The sequence below is a fragment of the Dermochelys coriacea genome, chromosome 1, assembly GCF_009764565.3.
Source record: "Dermochelys coriacea isolate rDerCor1 chromosome 1, rDerCor1.pri.v4, whole genome shotgun sequence".
NCBI lineage: Eukaryota > Metazoa > Chordata > Testudines > Dermochelyidae > Dermochelys > Dermochelys coriacea.
Window position 1 is genome coordinate 18,926,463 of NC_050068.2, and position 24,730 is coordinate 18,951,192.

General features: G+C 43.7%; 1 protein-coding gene across 3 annotated transcripts in view; it reads right to left on the reverse strand.

Moving 5' to 3' along the window:
* LOC119849153 (prolylcarboxypeptidase) overlaps positions 1 to 24,730 on the reverse strand; it is a 59,170-nt gene that overhangs the window by 14,767 nt on the left and 19,673 nt on the right. For 2 of the 3 annotated variants that reach the window (XM_038385959.2, XM_038385931.2), the window contains exons 2-4: positions 4,617 to 4,757; positions 1,629 to 1,730; positions 1,021 to 1,202 (exon numbers count right to left, since the gene is read on the reverse strand). In XM_038385959.2, the coding sequence (XP_038241887.1) occupies positions 1,021 to 1,202; positions 1,629 to 1,730; positions 4,617 to 4,757 (425 nt within the window). Of the gene's footprint in view, positions 1 to 1,020; positions 1,203 to 1,628; positions 1,731 to 4,614; positions 4,758 to 24,730 lie in introns of those variants that run through there. The other variant, XM_038385951.2, reaches the window with a different exon arrangement.

Sequence of the window (24,730 nt, forward strand, 5' to 3'; positions counted from 1 at the left end):
ACCTCACCCCAGAGAGAGACAAAATGTTATCACAGATAAATGGTTGACTTTCTGCCATCTGCAACTTTTAAGGACAACGGAGCCTGAAAAAAATCAGGAGACTCAAAAAGTCAATTTTCTTAAAAGGGGTCATTTAAAAGAAATTATAAATAAACAGGTTTATTTGAAAATCCTCAGAAAAAAAAGTCAACACTATATGGCTTTCATATACGTTGCCTCCGTCGAATCTTTGGAATCTCTTGGAGAGATAGAGTCACCAACACTGAGATGCTCAAACGGGCCAGCGTACCCAGCATGCAAACACTCCTCAAACAAAGATGCCTCTGCTGGCTTGGACATGTGTGCCGAATGAATGATGGGCACATCCCAAAGGACATCCTCTATGGTGAAGTGGCATCTGGAAAAAGACCCAAAGGGCGTCTAAAATTGCTTTCAAGGGTGTGTGCAAGCAAGACGTCAAAGAAATGGACCTGGATGTGGACACCTGGGAAGATCACACTCAGGACCGCAGCATTTGGAAACAAGAGCTTAAAGGTCTCCAGAGTTACAAGAAGAAGCAGTCCAGCCTAGCAGAGGAGAAAAGAGCTCGCAGAAGGCAGAGCCCAAAGGGTTGAAACATCACCTTCAAATGTGAAAGATGCAGCAGAGATTGTCTCTCTCGAGTGGGTCTCTTCAGCCACAGCTGCCATAAAATCATCTGAGTGAATTCTTTACCACTCAGGGGTGCATACCCATGGCCTCTTGAGGCTGAAGGGTGCCTACTACTACCAACTGCTAGATTCTGTTCTGTAAATTTCGGAAGAAATAACTTCTTTGTTATTGACTGAAGAATAAAGTGAATCCCTGTTTTAGATGAAAAATTTAACCCAATCTTAACTCTAAGCCTTCAAGAGTGCCTCCACAATATTCATAGCTATAAATGCAAAGAAGGATTAGGTCTTCCTAACCAATCCCTCTATTTCCAGGTCATTTTTTATGTGCCATTACCGATCTGTGTTTAAGCACAGCAACTGCACTTACCCAACCACCACATGAGGGTATTTCATTCTAAACCAGGCTGCAAGCATCCCTCCATAGGATCCCCCTATGGCAATCACAGGGGCATTTAGGGCTCCTGGGATTGTCTCCTTTAGGTGCTGAATTAGTATCGCAAAGTCTGCCAGAGCTTGTTCCGACGTCAGGTAATTCAGATGTTTGGAATCCTGAAACAAGAACACATTATATAGTATGGGACAGATTTTCAAACACCAATCTTTGTTTTTCCATTTGCAATTTGTGAGCTGCTGAGGATCACACCAGAGGTGGCTGCATTTAGGCAACAGGTGAATTGATCTCTACAAGTGTAGCTTGTAATTCTGGAAATCCCTAGAGGCTTTTGAAAGCAACTGTATAGAATCAATAGTTATAGAAAATGTGACTCTCCTGCCATAAATACTAGTAAACATGGAGCCAAATCCACCTCCCATTACTCATGCAAGTAGTTACTATGTAGTCAACAGGGTTATTCACATGAGTCAAGCCAGCAGAATTTACACTAACAAAGAAGAATTTTAGGGAGAAAGGAAGCAGCCATTTCTTCTCAACAGCCTTGAAACCAGTGGATGATCAGGGTGGGAAAAGGAACTTACGCTATAAGACTTGTTTCCAAAGGGCAAGGATTCTCCATAGTATCGGTGTTCAGCAAATATTAACATGGCATTAAGCTCTTCCGCCACATCCCACATAAAACCCTGGGGGGAGGGGGGAAGGAGTGTTTAAAACAATGAGCAGACACTGAATTATTATGCACTTTCATTTAAATATACCCATTAAACTCATACTCTTCAATAGGGAAGATGCCACTGACTCAGTTACTAGTCACTCAACTGTTGTCTAAGAATAGTAAAAGTAAAGAGAACTAGACAGATACAGAATTAATGGAGGCTTAGTAAATCACTGAAAATATTCACAGGGCCAAATGTCTGCAAGGGGCAAGTGGGTACACAAAAAGAGAAACATCTCAGGTGAGGGAAAGTGCTACACACCATTATTGTGCCAGAGCCAGTTCAGGCAATGCTGACGTTACTGCTGCAGCAAAAGGGATGTGGCTCATGGGAAATCTATGAATAAACCTATACACATCTCAGGATTCTGATTAAGTTACAGGTGACATCAACGTCATTTTGTGGCAAACACTATATAAAGAGGGCTTCTAATTACGGTTTTAACTGATAAAAACGAATAAAAAGAAAAGGAGTACTTGTGGCACCTTAGAGACTAACAAATTTATTTGAGCATAAGTTTTCGTGAGCTACAGCTCACTTCATCAGATGCATGCAGTGGAAAATACAGTGGGGAGATTTTATATATACACAGAGAACATGAAACAATGGGTGTTACCATATACATTGTAACAAGAGTGATCAGGTAAGGTGAGCTATTACCAGCAGGAGAGCGGGGCGGGGGGGACGGGACCTTTTGTAGTGATAATCAAGGTGGGCCATTTCCAGCAGTTGACAAGAACGTCTGAGGAACAGTAGCGGGGGGGGGGGGAAATAAACATTGGTAGGTGTGCAGGTGAACAAGCCTCTGATAGTGTGGCTTTGTTGCAAGGATATATCTACCAATGTGATATATGCCATCATGTGCCAGCAATGCCCCTCTGCCATGTACATAGGCCAAACCGGACAGTCTCTACGTAAAAGAATAAATGGACACAAATCAGACGTCAAGAATTATTACATTCAAAAACTGGTCGGAGAACACTTCAATCTCTCTGGTCACTCGATTACAGACTTAAAAGTTGCAATTCTTCAACAAAAAAACTTCAAAAACAGACTCCAACGAGAGACTACTGAATTGGAATTAATTTACAAACTGGACACCATTACATTAGGCTTGAATAAAGACTGGGAGTGGATGTGTCATTACACAAAGTAAAACTATTCCCCCCCCAGGCCCGCTACGTTCTTGTCAACTGCTGGAAAATGGCCCACCCTGATTATCACTACAAAAGGTTTTTTTTTCCTCTCCTGCTGGTAATAGCTCATCTTACCTGATCACTCTTGTTACAGTGTATATGGTAACACCCATTGTTTCATGTTCTCTGTGTATATAAAATCTCCCCACTGTATTTTCCACTGCATGCATCCGATGAAGTGAGCTGTAGCTCACGAAAGTTTATGCTCAAATAAATTTGTTAGTCTCTAAGGTGCCACAAGTACTCCTTTTCTTTTTGCGGATACAGACTAACACAGCTGCTACTCAAAAACCAATAAGACATCCCTGACATAAATAACCCCCTGAAATCAGCGTTCATCCAGGAAACACCAGAACAGCACTGGAACTGGTTACTTGCATCTAGGAGCTTGTCTACATGGAGCAGTAATGCATACAATAGGCGTGTGATTTATAAAGCACAGTCACATGTTGTGCATTAATTGGTCCATGTAGTCCTTGCTTCTGTGTGCTAAAGATGCTACGGCATATACTACTGTTATGACAGGTTTCAGAGTAGCAGCTGTGTTAGTCTGTATCCGCAAAAAGAACAGGAGTACTTGTGGCATCTTAGAGACCATAGCCCACGAAAGCTTATGCTCAAATTTGTTAGTCTCTAAGGTACCACAAGTACTCCTGTTGTTCTTATTACTATAATGAGTAATGTATATATTGCAGCATACACAAAGAGAAGGTCCCCAACCCTTCCCCCTCTCCCCCACCCAGTTTTTGGATATCTACACAAAACTAAAAAATTGCTAAAAATAAGCCCTAAAAAACAGAAGTCCTGTCTATAATCTATATAATAAAATTCCAAGAATGTTACTCTGAGGTTTGACAGTCTGAAATCTAGATTATCTGTTGAGTCAGTGTGAAGCGATGGAAATAGCTACAAGCATAGCTGAAAGCTCTTTTTGTTTAAAACATCTCCAGGTTCTATCACCACTGGGATTTGAAATCCGTTACCATCCCAATTTTAAGTTCTCAGACATTTTGACTTGAGGAATTATACCCAAGCAGCAGCAAGGCATGTATCTATGCCATGGACAGTCCTAGACATTGGTTATCTCTGATATATCACAATCACAGCCTAATTCTAAAGTTAATTTACACGCAGTAATTTCATTGTTCGTATGGAGTGCACCGAAAGAGGATTACTTGGCCAAACTACCATGTCTGTGTGACAGCACGGATGTTCAGTTATTATTATTATGTATAACAGACTTTCCTATGGTGATCATCAACTTACTATCAGACCATGTCCATGAATCTACACTCAACTCCCCTACAGGGCAGATGGGGAATCTAAAGCAACATGATGGGAGGTGACTTACCAAAATCTCCTGACAACCAGTCCAGTGTCTCAACCACAATATCATCCTTCCTCTCAGGATCGGATTGACAACCCTTTGAAATCAATGGAAGTATTTCCATTTACTTCAATGGGCTTTGAATCAGGCCCTAAACTCTTATTTTGTTTATTCTTTTAGCTCACTGTTCTTCAAGGAACACTATTATTTTAATCAAAATTACTGCAGACTTGGATTTTAAAATACGTATTCCGATGCTGTCTCCCACTAATATGCCACATTGTAAAAGTAAGAGCAATATTAGAGAACAAAAATCTATTTTATATACACCGTATTATTGCAAAACCAGGTGATATCGCCTTCATTGCCAGTGTAGAAGAGAATCGATCCATTGTCTTTTCTCCAATGCTGATCTGCTACTAGGTACCGCTGCTGGAATGTAAGATCTTGATCAAATCCAAAATGATCAATCTGTGAGAATTAACAGAAAAAACAAATAGCTTCAGAAAGGTCTAATAGGGTCAAGGAATGAAAGTGTTGACATTCAAGATGAGATTCACCAAGGTTGAAAAACATAATTTAACCCAGGATTCTTTGACTCTAACACTGAAATTGATTTAAAGTTTTTCCTCTCCAAGAGACAGTTAACCAGGGCTGGATGAAGGCTGTACACACAAGACAGAAGTGAAATTTAATCTCAGTTACAAAAGATACATGCAGTTTTAATAGCATCATATTTAAAGGTGATGCTCTCCAGGTGTTCAGGTCTCCCATACTATTGATATTGCAGTAGCATCTAGAAGACCTGCATCAAAACCCCACTTGCTAGATGCTCTCCAAACGCAGTAAAAACAGTGTTTGTCCCATATTGCTTACAGTCTTGTGTCACGTTCTGGGGAACAACCACTCACTAGTTTGGATTGCATCACAGCCTGCCCTGTCACCCAGGGGGCCTTAAATGCTCTGCTGCTGTGGCTCACAGCCTGGACAGCAACACCCAGCAGACAAGCACGCACTGAGCATCTGTGTATTAAGCAACTCTGGCTCAGCATTCTAATGCCAGCCATCTGCTTGTTACAACCCAGCCACACACTGGTATCTCCCAAGATTGTTACTATTAGCCTAGTGACTCCAACACTCTCAGTCCCAAGATTTCCCAAAACCACGTGCTCTTTAATGTCCAGCCCTCTCCTGGACCATTCAGAGGAATAATGAGGTTCGTTCGTTCCTCTAAAGAGACAAAATTCACAGCGTATCACTTTAATTCAAACACTGGGTTGGTGTAGATTAAAAGTAAAACAAGTTTATTAACAAAAGGAGATAGGATTTTAAGTGAGTTCAAGTATTAAGAATACAGTTAGAAATAGTCACAAGCAAATAAAGGTGAAAAATGCTTTCTAGAGACTAAGACTTAACAAAACTATAGTCCTGATTCAAGGTAAGATTCTTACTGCACGCTCAAAGAGCAAGATGGCTGACTCCTCCCACCCAGTCAAAATCTCTCCCCGAAGACAAAGTACCCCAAGTTCTTGTATAGACCAGTGAAACTTTGAAATGGATTCTTCTGAAGGTTACTCCCCAAAATAAAGTTCATTCAAACCGTGAGGAAGGAGACATGGGGTCTGGTGATAAAGGAAGTTGCATGCTAGTTCCTTTCCTGATGGTATTTGCTAAAATGTATATTGATCTGTTCCTGCCCTCTCCGGTGCAAATTAATGGCCACCTGATGTGATACTAATTGGCTGATGACACCTGGCTGGAAGTGCTGGCTTGTCCTTTGTCTGGGAGAAACCTGTTTACCCAGTCCCCAGCCTTGTCTGGTAAACGTATTTTAGTTCTGCATTTCCTTCATTATTTGTATGGTGCCTTGGGCATTTACCATACCTACCCCAGGCAAGACTATTAATGATCAGCATGTTATTAGTTTTTCAATGATACCTTACATGACACCAATCAGATACAATTTATGACTAATGAATTTGGGGTATACTGGTCAGGCCAGCTGAAACTCACTACCAGATACCAGTAAACCCCTTGCCCTCTTGCACTAGGAGGCTGTTAGGGTAATGACTAAGACAGGATAGCTGTATGAAATAAACAAATGGGGCAAGGTGGAAGGTAGAAGAGTGAGGGGGTAAATGGCAGTGCTGGTCAAAAGTTTTCTGGCAGTTTTTTGTTTTTGTTTTTTTTTTGGAGAGGTGTGGTGGGGAAAATACAAAGTAGTTTTTTCAACTAAATGGAAACATTTTCAAGGAATTATGTTTCCTAGAACATATTTGATGAAATACTGAAAACCCAAAACGGAAGTTTTCCTAGCTAAAATATTTTTGGTTTTCAACAGTATTCAGCTGAAAAATGGTAAAGTTTTCATTTCTGATTAAGAGTTGAAATTTTCCACTGAATGTTTTCACTAAAACATTTTTCCTCCCATTTTTATCTAAATTTTCCATGGGGGTGTGGAGGTGTTTTTCTGCATAAAACAGCAGTAGTATTAGCTTTATAACTGGGACCCTACCAAATTCAAATCCATGAAAAACGCATCTCAAACCATGAAATCTAGTCTTGTGTGTGCTTTTACCCTATACAGATTTCACGGGGGAGACCAGCATTTCTCAAATTGGGGGTCCTGACCCAAAAGAGAGGGACCGCAAAGTTATTTTAGGGGGGTCACAGTATTGCCACCCTTACTTCTGTGCTGCCTTCAGAGCTGGGTGGCTGTTGGCCAGGCGCCAAGACAGCACCCTGCCAGCAGCAGCAAAGAAGGAAGCATAGCAATACCATTCCATGCCACCATATTTCTGCACTGCTGCCTTCAGAGTCAGGTGGCTGGAGAGTGGCAGCTGATGACTGAGGGCCCAGCTCTGCAACACAGAAGCAAGGGAGGCAATACCATACCAGGCCATCCTTATTTCTGCACTGCTGCTGCTGGCAGCGGCTCTGCCTTCAGAGCTGGGCACCTGCCAGTAGCCACCGCTCTCCACCTGCCCAGCTCTGAAGGCAGCGTGGCCAACAACAGTGCAGAAGTAAGTGTAACAGTACTGCAACCCCCTCTACAATAACCTTGCGACCCCCCCGCCCCAATTCCTTTTTGGGTCATGATCCCTACAATTACACCACCATGAAATTTCAGATTTAAATAGCTGAAATCATGAAGTTTACAATTTTTAAAACCTATAACCATGAAACTGACCAAAATGGACCCTGAATTTGGTAGGGCCCTATTTGGAACCTTGTTGCAAATTTACCCTGGATTACAGAAGTGAAATTTTCAGCCTTCATTTATACTACTTTACACACACAAATGTTTACACAAGTCCTTCCCCCCCACCCCTTGGCGAGCCTGTCTACACTAGGAAGCAAGGGTAATGCTGGGGGGGAGGGTTTGCAGGGCCCTTAGCCACCCTTCCCAGTGCAAAGATCAAACGTCACACAGAGGTAAGAGTGGCATGGCAGGGCCTGGCTCTGCAGGCAGAGCAGGGAGCATGATGGCTGCTGGCTGGGCACCCAGCTCTGAAGGCAGAGCCATAGCCAGCAGCAGAAGTGGAGAAGTAAGGGTGACATATTGAGCACATGGTTAAGGCATGGTTAAGGGAATAGGGGGCACGGACTAAGGGTGGAGAGCCCTGAACAGAGGGAGTGTGACTGGGGGAACGAGTCCCACATGGGCAGGCACCTTGCAAAGAGGAGATGGCACATGATGAAGCCGCACATGGTTGGGAGCACAGGGGATGCTGCTGTTGTGAGCAGGGCAGGCAGGAGCCATCAGATGTTGGGACGGGTCCGGTCCCACTGCCATGGCTGTCCGAGGGCTGCCAGGAACTGAGCAGAGCTGTGCCTCAAGGCGGCAGGCAACGTGAGGTGTGCGGGGCTGACCTCGAGCCCCAGGTCCAGAGCCCAGGGTGGCTCCGGGGCCCTTCCCATGAAGGGGCAGTGAGGGGCCAGAGCCCTCATGCTCTCCCAAGGCCCAGCTTGGGCACAGGGGAGCCTCAGTGCTCCAATGTGTGCCCACAAGATGTATAGCGCCACCCCTCCCCCAATTTTCTGTCTAGTCCACCTCAGCGCCCCCACCAGGAAGAGGCTGGCACCACCCCTGCTGCGCAGTTATTCCAGGATAGCTATTTTGGTAATCTCCTTATGTGGACATTCTTATTTTGGTATAAGAGTGTCCACAGGGGGGCTTATCACAAGGTAACTATTCTGAAGTAGCTGTTTCAGTAAATTTCCATATCACAGCCAAGTCTTAAAACATCATCACTTTTGCTTTAGAAACCAGTGTTTGGTGCTTCCATCCTGGGAGCGAGGGTAGCCTGTAGCTAGATCACTCTGAATTATTCTAGGAGAGAGCAGCATCTTTGCTTCATCTCTGTCAGTCTCCCTGCCAGACCAGTAGAACACAGACATTGGCAGTAGCTTATGGCGTGCTGCTCATAGAAGCCTGACATCTGCTGGAACGAACATCTGTGCCTGCCGCCTTCTGTCGTTAACATACAGCCTCTACAGTCCCTCATGTGCCCCATAAAACCTGGGCTCTTTTAACATGGCCTTTGTTCTGCAAACATCTGCAAGTGGATTTAGTGCTCATGGAAAAGAGGCATTTCAGTACTAGATCAAGCCGTGTGTAGCATGAGCAGCTGCTGTGCAAACTTCCCCATGCAGGTCATACGCTGAGCCTAATTTCTGACTACCAGAACCCAGATATTCCAATCAAGATAGCAAACTGCATAGCCTTGTGCGCACACTTTTTAAGAGGCTGGTACGTACAAACAGGGAATGGGATAAGGCTCCAGACTTTGCTTGGGCCCAAGAACAGGATTTCAACTTAAAAAAAAAAAATGACATTTTAAAATGGTTTATTTTCAAAACCTAACAAGTTTGCAAAAAGTATTTTGCTGCACTCACTTTTGGGGGTGCTGTTATTAGAGATGGGCCTTGGCAGCACTGAACGTAGAAGAAGTTCAGATCCTCTGTGCCTCAGGCCCATTCTACTATTCATATAATGCCATATGCGTGCATTTTACCTTACAGACATGGAAAACAGAGAGACATGGTCCTTGCCTGAGAGTTTATGAATTAGATTTAGGGTTTTTACTGGTCCAAAAATAACTGGTCAATTGACTGGTCAACCATTGGTCAAATAAAATCAGAAGTGCTCAAGTATTTGATCCTTATACATTTCCATGCACCATTTGTGAATGGTTTTAATTCTGGTATTTAATCTCAATTTGTTTGTTTAGAAGACAAGCAGCTGCCAAAGCCATAGTTTCAGTTTGGGGTCATTATCTCATACAATTAGTCTTGGAGTCTAACAAAGAAGATCAGACATAACTTTAGGATAAGTCTGAGCCATTTAGCGTTCATGAACGTAAATATCAGAAAACTACACCAAGGAAGCTTATCTTTAAGCTTCTTGAGACAATAAGTGTGAATGTTAGATGGTTTAGCAAACTGGCAATGGGAGTCAAATGTGACCAGATGAAATATATCCCAGGTTGTGAGGGACCACAGGGATCCCTGGTCCAGAACCAGTGCTATGAAAATGTGTACTGGTCCAAAAAGAACTTGCATTGGTTGAAAGTTTTCTAGCTTTGCCAAGTCATGAAGCATGAAACTATGGTATCACTCATTTAACTGTAAGAGGGATATCAGTTTTTCTTGGCATTGTTGCTGTTCATTATCAGTTGTGTAACACTTGCATAGTTCCACAAAATTTTAACATAAAAAAACAAAACAAGATTGAAGGACAAGGTTCTCTGTTGTTTCAAGTTCTCACTCTGTGAAGATGGGGATGGAAAGACACCAGGAAGTTAGTTACACTCTTCTTGGCCCATTTGGCAAAAGTCCCCAAGGCACCAGCCACTGGACCTGAGCATAGTCAGAGCAGACCTATTTGTGAATTATTGCCAACTGATTCTGTTTGGCCCTGGCAAAATGAGTTGTCTTTTAAATGAATCAATCCAGTTCCTATTGGCCACCTGTCTACATCACAGAAATCTCCATCCGATTAGTTTTTAATTGTTGACGCTTAGTGGAAAGGCCAAGGACTAAACAGATGTAGCAGCTGAACCAGCCTCTCACCTCCTCTGCTGTCACACCTACCAAAAACTTAACAGCAGTTGGGCAGCTGCTGTGTTGCAACCACCGTCTATCCTCCAGACCAGTGCTGTCCTTGTCTGTTGAAACTACCTGTTGTCTTTTGTCTTATACTTAGATCGTGAACTCTGGGGCAGGGACCATCTTTTTTGTTCCGTGTTTGTTCAATACCTTGCACAACAGGGCCCTGATCCACGGCTAGGAGCCCCCGCATAAATTAGACTACAACTAATTCAGTCCCTAATCTAGTAAACTATTTATGCATGTGCTTAACTTTAAGCACGAGTTGTCCCATTGCAGTAAATGAGACTACACGAATACTTGAAGTTAAGCATGCATTTAATGGCTTTGCTGGGTCGCAGCCCTAATGAATGATGACAACAGATTAGGTCATTGTATGCTGATATTTGGCTTGCTACTTTTTGCAGTGCCATTATTTAACATGTAATAAGCTTAGTGCTGTAGTTGGAAAGTGATTCCTATGAATCAAGAATAGACTCAGCAGCAGAAAATACTCAGTTTAGAAGTGTACAAGTTTTGGGGAGGAAATTTAAGCAGGTTTAGAGGGAATATATTTGATAAGTAGTTTTCAAGAACTATTAGAATATAGTCTACTAACCTGAATACTCTGTTGGCAGTAATGGAAAATCCATTTTGTATTCTATGCCTGATTTTAGGAGGAATGAGAAATCTGTTTGCACAAAACTTCCTTCTCTTCTTCCTGACAGAGTAAGATTCTATAGGTGGATGATTAGGACACTGTTCTGGGATGTGGGGGACCAAGGTTCAAGTCGCTGCTCTGCCTAATTTGGAGTGATGTGGGATTGAAAATTCTGCTATCAGGTAGGGCAAGGCCTTAAGCCTGGCCAGTACCCTAACCTCCACCCTATGGGGTGTGATACTGACACAAATACATACACATCCCTCCCCCGACAACTCCATCTTTTGCAAAAGATGCCTGAAAAGTTTTCTTGTTGGTCCAATGAGTAACAAAAACAAATTCCAAAATCCTGAAAGAAAAAGGAGTACTTGTGGCACCTTAGAGACTAACAAATTTATTTGAGCATAAGCTTTCGTGAGCTACAGCTCACCTCATCGGATGCATTCAGTGGGGAGATTTATATACATAGAGAACATAAAACAATGGGTGTTACCATACAGACTGTAACCAGAGTGATCACTTAAGGTGAGCTATTACCAGCAGGAGAAGGGGGGGGACGAAGGGGGGGGATGACCTGTTGTAGTGATAATCAAGGTGGGCCATTTCCAGCAGTTGACAAGAACGTCTGAGGAACAGTGGGTGGGGGAGGGGGATGGGGAGGGTGAAACAGGATAGGTTGTAGATCCTTGATGATGCATTGGAGAGGTTTTAGTTGGGGGCTGAAGATGATGGCTAGTGGCGTTCTGTTATTTTCTTTGTTGGGCCTGTCCTGTAGAAGGTAACTTCTGGGTACTCTTCTGGCTCTGTCAATCTGTTTCTTCACTTCAGCAGGTGGGTATTGTAGTTGTAAGAATGCTTGATAGAGATCTTGTAGGCATTTGTCTGACGTGTTGGAGGAAATGCGGTTGTATCGTAGATCTTGGCTGTAGACAATGGGATTGTGTGGTGTGGTCTGGATGAAAGCTGGAGGCATGTAGGTAGGAATAGCAGTCAGTAGGTTTCCGGTACAGGGTGGTGCTAATATGCGATGGTCACATAAACATAAACGACCCATCACTCTTACAGATCTTGGGAGACAGGCCAGTCCTTGCTTACAGACAGCCCCCCAACCTGAAGCAAATACTCACCAGCAACCACACACCACACAACAGAACCACTAACCCAGCAACCTATCCTTGCAACAAAGCCCATTGCCAACTGTGTCCACATATCTATTCAGGGGACACCATGATAGGGTCTAATCACATCAGCCACACTATCAAAGGCTCGTTCACCTGCGCATCTACCAATGTGTTATATGCCATCATGTGCCAGCAATGCCCCTCTGCCATGTACATTGGTGAAACTGGACAGTCTCTATGTAAAAGAATAAATGGACACAAATGAGACGTCAAGAATTATAACATTCAAAAACCAGTCGGAAAACACTTCAATCTCTCCGGTCACATGATTACAGACCTGAGAGTGGCTATCCTTCAACAAAAAAACTTCAAAAATGGACTCCAACGAGAGACTGCTGAATTGGAATTAATTTGCAAACTGGATACAATTAACTTAGGCTTGAATAGAGACTGGGAATGGGTGGGTCATTACACAAAGTAAAACTATTTCCCCATGTTTATTCCCCACCTCCACCACTCTCCACTGTTCCTCAGATGTTCTTGTTAACTGCTGGAAATGGCCCACCTTGATTATCACTACAAAAGGTCCCGTCCCCCCACTCTCCTGCTGGTAATAGCTCACCTTAAGTGATCACTCTTGTTACAGCATGTATGGTAACATCCATTGTTTCGTGTTCTCTATGTATATAAATCTCCCCACTGTATTTTCCACTGAATGCATCGGATGAAGTGAGCTGTAGCTCACGAAAGCTTATGCTCAAATAAATTTGTTAGTCTCTAAGGTGCCACAAGTCCTCCTTTTCTTTTTGCAAATACAGACTAACACGGTTGCTACTCTGAAAGTTGCTGTGAAACAGAATTGTCAACCTCCAGCCAGTTCTAGTATAAACATTCGTTTGTTTTTTATTTATACATATGCACTATAATTTTTAAAATAGTTCTGTACTAGGAGTTCTATTTTTTCTTGCTAAATGGTTAATTCAAGTGGAAGATCTGGATTAACATTAGGCTAGTACAGAAGTTGGTAGATTCCCAAAATTCTGACACAAAAGAGAATCTTTCTACATAAAATCATGCATCTGATTTTTCTAACAATTTTTAGTATCCTGAGTTTTAAATTGAAATCGATTTTTTGGTTTGAGGTGCGGGGATTGTTCAGTTCTGCCCCCCCCACACACACACACTTTTGTCTAACTTTCTTTTTAGAGTTTTGGTTTAGTGGGATTTTCTTTTTTATACAGTTTTATTCTGCTGTCCCTTCTAAACGCAAGGCAGAAGGCCAAACTGCCAGTGCACTATTGATGGCATATCTTCAATTTTTAGTATTGATAGAGAAAGAAATTCTATTTTTCCTTCCTCTTCCATCATTGCTATTGACCAAGATTTTAATCAATCAAGTGACATTATGACAGTTCTGCATCAGGGCTCCTGGTCTGTACTGCTGCAGACTCATTCCTTGTCGTGGTCATCACCTAGGGTAGGTCTGCACAGCATTTTGGAGCAATGCCCACGTTGACAGAGTCGAGTTAGCTGGCTCATGCTAGAGCTTTAAGAATAGCTGAACAGACAGAGCTTTTAAGTTGTGGCTCAGGCTGCAGCTCGGACTCTGAAGCCCACACTCTTCCCTTGGTACTAGCATGAGCCCTGCTAACCCAAGTCTGTTGACTTGGGCTGGGACACTCACTCCAAAAATGCTGCATAGACATGCCCTTAGAGGCTCTATGTCTGTTTCTTCTCTCCTCCCCCATCTCTAACGTTGTATTAACCCCACTTATCTTCCTCAGAGCACTGCTGAGGGCTAGTTAATAAGCCCAATTCTGCAGTCCTTATTCAAACAAATTCCCTTTGATTTGGCCTGAACACGGTAAGCAAAGAGTGGCCATATAAACACACACACACACCACATATCTGGCCCCAGAGATCAAATTCCAGACCTTCAGCCCAAAAGGCACAAGTACCTCTACTTGTGACAGAATAGTAACTCCTTTAAGCACTAAATAAGTAGCAGGCACATCCTTAATAGGACCAGTTACTAGGGGCTAAGTCAGTTTATTACAGAAGGACTGCAGGAGAGAATCCAATGTTTGTAAAGTTCTTTGAACATGCAAGTGCTAAATATTAATGTCAAGAAATCAAAATAACTTAGACAATGTATCTGATGTTTTGATTTTTAAGTGCTGCAAGGGAGATTTACTGATGCAGTTTCCACTGATTTGAAAGTTGCAACTGTTTGAGAGCCAGAAGAGTACCCAGAAGTCACCTACTACAGGACAGGCCCAACAAAGAAAACAACAGAACGCCACTAGCCATCACCTTCAGCCCCCAACTAAAACCCCTCCAATGCATCATCAAGGATCTACAACCTATCCTGAAGGACGAGCCATCGCTCTCTCAGATCTTGGGAGACAGACCAGTCCTTGCTTACAGACAGCCCCCCAATCTGAAGCAAATACTCACCAGCAACCACACACCACACAACAGAACCACTAACCCAGGAACCTATCCTTGCAACAAAGCCCGTTGCCAACTCTGTCCACATATCTATTCAGGGGATACCATCATAGGGCCTAATCACATCAGCCACACTATCAGAGGCTCGTTCACCTGCGCATCTACCAATGTGATATATGCCATCATGTGCCAGCAATGCCCCTCTGCCATGTACATTGGCCAAACTGGACAGTCTCTACGTAAAAGAATGAATGGACACAAATCAGACGTCAAGAATTATAACATTCAAAAACCAGTTGGAGAACACTTCAATCTCTCTGGTCACTCGATCACAGACCTAAGAGTGGCTATACTTCAACAAAAAAGCTTCAAAAACAGACTCCAACGAGAGACTGCTGAATTGGAATTAATTTGCAAACTGGATACAATTAACTTAGGCTTGAATAGAGACTGGGAATGGATGAGTCATTACACAAAGTAAAACTATTTCCCCATGGTATTTCTCCCCCCCACCCCACCCCCCACTGTTCCTCTGATATTCTTGTTAACTGCTGGAATTAGCCTACCTGCTTGTCACCATGGAAGGTTTTCCTCCTTTCCCCCCCCTGCTGTGGGTGATGGCTTATCTTAAGTGATCACTCTCCTTACAGTGTGTATGATAAACCCATTGTTTCATGTTCTCTGTGTGTGTGTATATAAATCTCTCCTCTGTTTTTTCCACCAAATGCATCCGATGAAGTGAGCTGTAGCTCACGAAAGCTTATGCTCTAATAAATTTGTTAGTCTCTAAGGTGCCACAAGTACTCCTTTTCTTTTTGCGAAAACAGACTAACACGGCTGCTACTCTGAAACCTTATATATATCCAGAGACACAAGAATCTCTAGTATGGCAGGAGAATGTTAAACAGCAGTTATTAAAGTTAGATATTTTTAAAATCAGCAGGTCTAGATAACTTGCACCCAATAATTTTAAAAGAGCTGGCTGAGGACCTTGCTGGACTATTAACACGGATTTTCAATAAGTCTTGGAACACTGGGGAAGTTCCAGAAGTCTGGAAGAGAGCTAATGTTGTGCTAATATTTAGCAAGAATAAACAAGACTATCAGGATAATTATAGGCCTGTCAGTCTGGCATAGATCCCAAGCAAGATAACAGAACAGCTGATATGGGACTCGATTAATGATTAATTGAAGGAGGGTAATATAATTAATGCGAATCAACATGAGTTTATGGAGAATAGATCCTGTCTAACTTGATTTTTTCTTAATATAGTACAAATTGGGTTGATAAAGGTAATAGTGGTGATGTAACATACTTAGATTTCTGTAAGGCTTTTGAATTGATACTGCACAACACTTTGTTTAAGAAACTAGAACAAGGTAAGATGAATATGGCACAGATTAAATGAATTAAAAGCTGGCTAACTGATAGGTCTCAAAACGTAATTGCAAACAGGGAATCGGCAGCAAGTAGGTCTGTTGCTAGTGGGTCCTGTGGGGAACTGTTCTGGACCCTATGCTATTTAACATTTTTATCAATGACTTGGAAGAAAACATAATATCACTGATAAAGTTTGCAGTGACACAAAAAAATGGGGGCGTGGTAATTAATGGGATACAGAACAACCTGGATTGCTTGGTAAAAAATCTGAGAACATCAGAGGGAGCTATTACATAATCCATTTTGAACAGGCTTACTGAAGACAAGGAACTGTCAAAAGCGAACATCAAGATTTACTCAAAGGATTTAAAACAACCCAGATTTTGCACACTTCTTTTTTAAATCCACTTTTGGGATGAGAACAGGTAGCTCAACACAAAGATCCCTGAAAGTTAAACAAGATAGACGGACAACAGTGGGTTAAAAGGGAAGGCACAACTTAAACATTTACAGATCCTGCCAACTAAGCTTTTTTTAATCAGATTTAAAAAAAAAATTAGTATGAATTTTTTTCCAGTAGAAAGAAAACAGGTTTTCCTTTGTAGCTTTATCAGCCCACAGAACAACACTGTGCTTAGTGCATAGAAATCTAAAAGTGAAAATGATGAGAAACAAAAACTCACTTTTGTTGTCCAATCAGCATGGAACGCAAAGGAATAAAACAGAAGCAATGATACAGAAATCAACACAGATTTTTAAACTTCAGGTTTTAATCATCATCTAAAGTATTATCTGCAACACTGATCAAGAGATGGCCTATTATCTTACACAAATACACAGTGTATGTAAGGATTTTATATAGATAGAGAACCCATAATTACAGTATAGCTACCAGAAGTGATACTACTATTAAAGGCACATGTATGAAGACATTCATCCTGAGTGGCTACATAGGCTTAAATTTTAAGTATGTAGCTTTAGAGAACTTGGCTAGAAACAAGCCTTGTCATCAACAGTAGCGGTGCAAGCCAGACCTTCAGAACAGCATTCTATTCTACAGTTTTCAGAGTAGCACCCGGGTTAGTCTGTATTTGCAAAAAGAACAGGAGTACTCGTGGCACCTTAGAGGCTAACAAATTTATTTGAGCATAAGCTTTCGTAAACTACAGCTCACTTCATCAGATGCAAGCTGTGGCTCACAAGAGCTTATGCTCAAATAAATTTGTTAGTCTCTAAGGAGCCAAAAGTACTCCTTTTCTTTATTCTTCAGTTGTAGCAGTAATCCATGTGTGACTTCAGCACTTAACCTTCAGCCATTGTAACCAACAGCACTGAATTTACACTTCTGAAACGGAGTGTAAACACCTGGGATGTAAGAAGTTCCTTGACCTTGCCTTATTATACGCATGTTGTTATCCAAACCAAAATACTCCATTTGCCATACTTCCCCCCCCCCCCCACTCACCCCCAGGGAGAGGCTGAGAGAACAAACAAGTGGCAGATGTTAGTCATATTCCTTAATGCACTACAGGAAGGCAATCACATACTACTGTGATAAACATAGTATAACCACCCATATGGAACAGAACAGAGCATCAAGACAAAAAAACGCTTCTCTATTCAGAAGTCCCATTTGACCTTTAATGACCAAATAGTCAGGACCTCAGTTCTAAGTCTCCTCCAGAGGAGATTATACCCATTTTTTACTGTAAATAACTGCAATATTATTCACCCCCTGGAGATTCTGGCAGGATCATGAGACTCTAAAGCATGCTGTGACGGCTTATATTTCAGAATTCCTTTATGCAATAACAGCTTTGTTTTACATAGTTGGATATTTCATTTGCAACTGGTTTACTTTAGTGATTCCATTGGTGAACAGCCAAAAAAGAACTTAAGTAAAAGAAAGACACCCTCCAAGCGCTCATCCTGTCTGAATTATTTCCTCTCTGTGGAAAGACACAGGAAGGGCAGAGGATATCCTCCTGCCTTGAGAAGCAGCATGGTCGTTGGCCTGCCTGCGACTCGCGGGACCTGGGTTCTATTCTTAGCTCTGCCACTGACCTGCAGCGTGACCTCAGGCAAGTTACTTTGCTTTTCTGTGCCTGTTTTCCATACCCAGTTTTTGCTTGTCCTGTCTCTGTAGATCATAAGCCAGTAGTCCCTAAACTTTTCCTCTTGCCCCACCCCCTTACCAGGAGTGGAGTGGGAGCAGGGGCAGGAGTGGGGCTGAGACAGAGCAGGGCTGAGGGTGCTCCCTCCCTGTACCCTTGTGGGAGCTGACCCAGGCCCCGCTATGCTCCTCCCCTGTTGTTCCTCTGAACCCTCCAGGGGGTGGGTTCCAGTTTGAGGACCACTGCCATAAACTCTTCAGGGTAGAGACTGTCCCTTACTATGCATACGTACAGCATAAAACCCAACTCAGTCCCACTCTTGTTTAGGGCTTCTGGGTACTATCATAATACAAATAATAAATACCATCCCCAAGTCTATGCCCACAAGACATACCAGTAGTTTACAAAATAAAATGAAATTTACCTTTTATGGGGGGAGGAGGAGGGAAAGGGAATAAAAGCTAGGTAGAAATCAAGCTTTTATATTACAATAGCTCAGGATTTCACACTATACTTCCATTTTGAGATCGCTTGTACTTTCATTCTTGTTCACAAAGGATCAAGCGCCACCTTGTGTCACCTATTGCTGGGTGAAATTCTCTCCCTTCTCAGTGCCAATTTGGTTTTGTTTCAGAGTAGCAGCCGTGTTAGTCTGTATTCGCAAAAAGAAAAGGAGTACTTGTGGCACCTTAGAGACTAACAAATTTATTAGAGCATAAGCTTTCGTGAGCTACAGCTCACTTCATCGGATCGGGGGGGGGGGGGGGAATTTGGTTTTGTTTAAATCTAACCCTAAAACTTCAGTACTGCCAACCTCGAGATCAAAAACCATAATTTTAAAAAAATAATCAAATTATGGTTTTAATGTTCGACTCCCCTCTACTCCCCTGCCAATGGTGCGCATGTGAGAGAATTTCAGGTTGAAATATCAACCTTTAATGCACACAAACATGCGCCTCTCCCTGGCTGCTCAATTGGAGCCCCTTTACCCTCTCCTCACTCCAAAGATGGGAACTGCCATCCATTTCCCCAAGCACAGTCTTGATGCAGCAGCAGCACTTCTCTACCTCCTGCTACCCTGGGGCTTCTCTATGCAGCAGCACTACTGTCCTGGCTCCCCACTCCCCTTCCTCCTGCTATCCCAGAACCTGCTCTCTGCCTCAGGGCCACAGGAAGGCAGGGCAGGTCTGTGTCCTCAGCCCCAAGGCTCTTCCACAGAGTTCTGCCCATGTGCCGAGCCCTGAAAATCATGGAATTGAATCATGGGAGAGTCTTGTGTCATCATGACAGCTCCCCAGGTGGGCTCCAAAATCCTGAGATAGGGGATTGGAGATCAATTCATGAGAGTTAGCAACACTTCCCTCCCCTGGCTGCTCAGAGGGGTCTCCCACTTACTCACCTACCTACCCCCTGGCTCAGGGAATTGCCATTCTATCCCCACCATCTCCCACTCTTACATTGTCCTCTGCATACTCCTCAACCTCCCTCCTGCCTCCACATTCCCCTGAACCCCTAAATAGACCTCCTGCTCCACTCATTCTTCCCCCATCTACCTTGCACAGAGTCTCTGCTGGCTGCTCCTCACAGTCCCTGCGTCCCACTCAGCCTCCTGAAGCAGACTGAAGCCAAGCCCATTGGCAAAGCGGCTGCCAAACTATGGGACTTTATTAGGGACGACCTCACTGCCAGATGCAGATAGACTTGAGGGAAGTGGTGAAGAGACCCATTGGTAATAATACGAGATGGTGGCCATGTTGAATAAGGGAAAATTCATGAGTTGGCCACATGTGAACACATCTTCATGAGACAGGTAACGAGACACCCCAAAATTGCTAGACTCACGATAAAAATCACAAGAGCTGGCAATACTGAAACGCTGCTTTATGAGTTCATTTTCCATTTTAAGTTAGTGGGCTTCAACTTGCGCACCAATTTTTTTTTAAGGGTGTTTGTTGTATTCTTTTCAGTACGCTGATACTTGTAGAAGATGCTATTGATTAAATAATATAGCTAAATCCCAAGTATGATTGGTTTCAATGAGAAACGTCGGGTGCCATTTATCAGAAGGCGTGATCTGCGATATATTTCCAACTCTTACTGCACTGGATCATGCACTTTTCTAATAACCTTGAAATATTCAAGGACAATTAGATAATGTTAAAGTGCTAAATAAGTGAAAAGTAGTTATGATAAATAACTGAATTTGCCTTTCATTTTTTGGTTTAAAAAATTTCATAAAATCTCAGTGGTTTTAGTGTTCAATTTCCTCCTCTCAGCTTCAATTTTTTAAAAATAATCTAAAAGGCTGGACTCCTATTGTGTCTGTGCCTAGTTCTGCCTCCCTTATGGCAATAAGGATAAGCTAGAGTCTTATTTTAGACCTTAAATTAATTTTCAAAGGTTAGATTAGGAAATTAAATCATTTTATGAAGTGCCAAAAGGAAATCAGTATATAATAGCATGACATACAAGAGAGCTGTTAAGATATGACTGTACTTCCTAGCCCAGCTCCTTGACCCAAGACAGGGTTAATGCCTTGTCATATGGCAGGGGCCAGTATTCACTTACCCCAGTGGGTTACTCTAACACAGGAGAGGCATGGGAATTTACAACCTAATTTTTTCAGAAAACCCTGAGAACAGGGAGTCAGCGAGAAAGCACTTTTTCAACTGTGACTGTATCATTGTAAGAAGATTACTAGTGTGTCTTCTTCGGGGATAAGAGCAAGTTATTATACTTTCACTTGTTTCACTGGGGCTTGTTTTATTTTGTGGTAGCCTTGATACTTGTTCTGAATACGCGGTCATTGTTTAAATAAATCACCCTTCTTCTAGCACCCATTTGTCATTAGAAACACGCAAAAGGGAAATCTTGGAGAGGAACTCTGCTATTGTCCTGTGTCACAGCTTAGACAAACTGCCTGGAAAACAACAGGCTGAAAAATACTCAGATACCCAGAGGAAAAACTGTAGGAAAGTAGCCAATGCTATTTATGTTAGCCTCTGTTAGAAACAAGTCACTCAGTAAGCAGAACATAATACAGGGCTATTTTTATATAAAATCAAAATAAACAGTTAAAATTTAAATGGCAACACAGTGAAGGTCTTAGGGAAGTGAAAGACAATCTTGGTTACAAGCTTTGACAAACTCCCCGCTCCTTTGAAACAGCCTTGGCTGTCTGATTAAAAGCATAGATATCCATGCCACGTAAGGCAGTGTCGGAATAAAATTGGGTTTTAATTATTTAAGGAAAAAAACCTGTGGAAATCACAGTAAGATCACACTCAGAGTGTCTAGACTGCAATAAAATACCCTCATGGGGTTTGAGAGCGCAGGTACCAGCCTGAGCCCAAACACCTCCACTGCAATTTTACAGCCCAGCAGCCCGATCCCTACAAGCCCAAGTCAGCTGACAAGCCACCGCACAGACATACCCTCTCACTCCCTTCACAGTACTCCCCTCCACATCGATCTGCAAGCAATGGACATGTTTGTTCTGCAGAGAACCAAATAAGAGCATAAAGCACTGTCCCAATACATGAGCAGTTTTCATGAGCTAGCAAACAGGAGCGGCTAACGGGAGTTTTGCGAGGGAGTTCTTCAGGTGAAGGAGGAGCGATTACGTGACCCTTGGGGTAAGTTTGTTGCCTGTAGTGTGTGTTTGTGTTGTGGTTGCTGCTTGACTTAAATATATCACGTTATATATAACAGGAGCGGCTAATGGGAGTTTTGCGACGAGAGAGTTTACAGGAGCGTGAGGGGGGCTAGATACACGTAACATTCTTTAAACTTGAAGCCAAAAACACCCCCTGATAAAAACAAAACAAAACAACAAAGGAACGAGTCAAAAGAGAATGCAGGCAAAAGTCCAGCAACAGAGTGGGGGCTATCCTATTTATTGCACCCAATGCAGCATGTCTGATTAGCTGCCCTATGGGCAGGTGGCATGTGTGCGCATTCAGTGCAAGGAGCTCCTGGCCCTCAGAGACCGTAGACAGCATTTGGAGACCAGAGTGGCTGAACTGGAGGAGCTAAGGGAGACAGAGAGGTACATAGATGAGACTTTCTGGGACACAGTAGAACGGTCCCACACCCAGTCTGACAGCCTCTGTGCTGCTGAGGAGGATGAGAGTCTCAGGGAAAGAACATCGAATTGGAGCAGAGGGAAACAATCCCATAGTTGGAACCCTCCTTTCAAATGATGTTGTGGTATCCTCTCGCACTGCGGATACCTCTCCGGGGGAGGAAACTCCAGTTATCAGGAAGAGACAGGTATTAGTAACGGGCAAGTTGATCATTAGAAACACAGATAGCTGGATTTGCGATGACCAGGAAAACCGCATGGTGACTTGCCTGCCTCGTGCGAAGGTTGCGGATCTCTCAAGACATCTAGATAGACTTATGTATAATGCTGGGGAGGAGCCGTTGGTCGTGGTACATGTAGGTACCAACGACATAGGGAAGGATAGGAGAGAGGTCCTGGAGGCCAAATTTAGGCTGGTAGGTAAGAGACTGAAGTCCAAGACCTCTATGGTAGCATTCTCTGAAATGCTTCCAGTTCCACGTGCAGGGCCAGACAGGCAGGCAGAACTTCAGGGTCTCAATGTGTGGCTGAGAGGATGGTGTAAGGCAGGGGTAGGCAAACTTTTTGGCCCGAGGACCACATCGGGGTTGCAAAACGGTATGGAGGGCCGGGTAGGGAAGGTTGTGCCTCCTCAAACAGCCTGGCTCCCTCCCACTTCCTGCCCCCTGACCGGGACCCCAACCCCATCCAACCCCCCCCAGTCCTTGTCCTCTGACTGCCCCCTCCCGGGACCCCCTGCCCCAATCACCCCCCTGGGACCCCACCCCCACCAACTCCCTGTCTCCTGACTGTCACGACCCCTATCCACCACCCCCCGCCAGGCCCCCGGGGACTCCCACGCCTATCCAACCCCCCCATTTCCTGTTCCCTGACCACCCTCACCAGAACCCCCAACCCATCCAAACCCCCTGCTCCTTGTCCCCTGACCAACCCCTCCCAGGACCCCCCGTATCTAACTTCCACCCGGGACCTGCCCCCTACCCAAACCCTCCCCCCCCCGCTCCATCCCCTGACTGCCCCAACCCCTACCACACCCCCGCCCCCGACAGGTCCCCGGGACACCCATGCCTATCCAAACCCCACTGTTCCCCAACCCCTGACCCCCCCCCACCTCTACCCCATCCATAAGAGGAGAGGCAATTCTTGGTTTAGTCCCAAGTGGAACATAGGATTTGGTCCAAGAGGTGAATATAGCTGGACCGCTTGGTAATAGTGACCATAACATAATTAAATTTAACATCCCTATGGTGGGGAAAACACCACAGCAGCCCAACACTGTGGCATTTAATTTCAGAAAGGGGACCTACATAAAAATGAACAAGGTCAGCTCCCAGGCTACTGCACTGGGAAGCACAGCATGGGGAGGAGGTGACCAGCCCTCTATGGAGAAAGAAGTGCTTCGGGATTATTTAGAAAAGCTGGACAAGCACAAGTCCATGGGGCCAGATGTGCTGCATCCGAGAGTGCTAAAGGAATTGGCGGATGTGATTCCAGAGCCATTGGCCATTATCTTTGAAAACTTATGGCGATTGGGGGAAGTCCCGGACGACTGGAAAAAGGCTAATGTAGTGCCCATCATTAAAAAAGGGAAGAAGGAGGATCCTGGAAACTACAGGCCAGTCAGACTCACCTCAGTCTCTGGAAAAATCATGGAGCAGGTCCTCAAGGAATCACTTCTGAAGCACTTACAGGAGAGGAAAGTGATCAGGAACAGTCAGCATGGATTCACCAAGGGCAAGTCATGCCTGACTAATCTAATTGCCTTCTGTGATGAGATAACTGGCTCTGTGGATGAGGGGAAAGCAATGGACGCGTTGTTCCTTGACTTTAGCAAAGCTTTTAACTCAGTCTCCCACAGTATTCTTGCCAGCAATTTAAGAAAGTATGGGCTGGATGAATGGACTATAGGGTGGATAGAAAGTTGGCTAGATTGTTGGGCTCAACGGGTAGTGATCAATGGCTCCATGTCTAGTTGGCAGCCGGTATCAAGTGGAGTGCCCAAAGGGTCGGTCCTGGGGCCAGTATTGTTCAATATCTTCATTAATGATCTGGAGGATTGTGTGGATTGCACCCTCAGCAAGTTTGCAGATGACACTAAACTGGGAGGAGAAGTAGATACGCTGCAGGGTAGGGATAGGATACAGAGGGACCTAGACAAATTAGAAGATTGAGCCAAAAGAAATCTGATGAGGTTCAACAAGGACAAGTGCAGAGTCCTGCACTTAGGACGGAAGAATCCCATGCACTGCTACAGATTAGGGACCAAATGGCTTGGCAGCAGTTCTGCAGAAAAGGACCTATGGGTTACAGTGGACGAGAAGCCGGATATGAGTCAACTGTGTGCCGTTGCTGCCAAGAAGGCCAATGGCATTTTGGGATGTATAAGTAGGGGCATTGCCAGCAGATCGAGGGATGTGATCATTTCCCTCTAGTCAACATTGGTGAGACCTCATCTGGAGTACTGTGTCCAGTTTTGGCCCCCACACTAAAAGAAGGATGTGGAAAAATTGGAAAACGTCCAGCGGAGGGCAACAAAAATGAT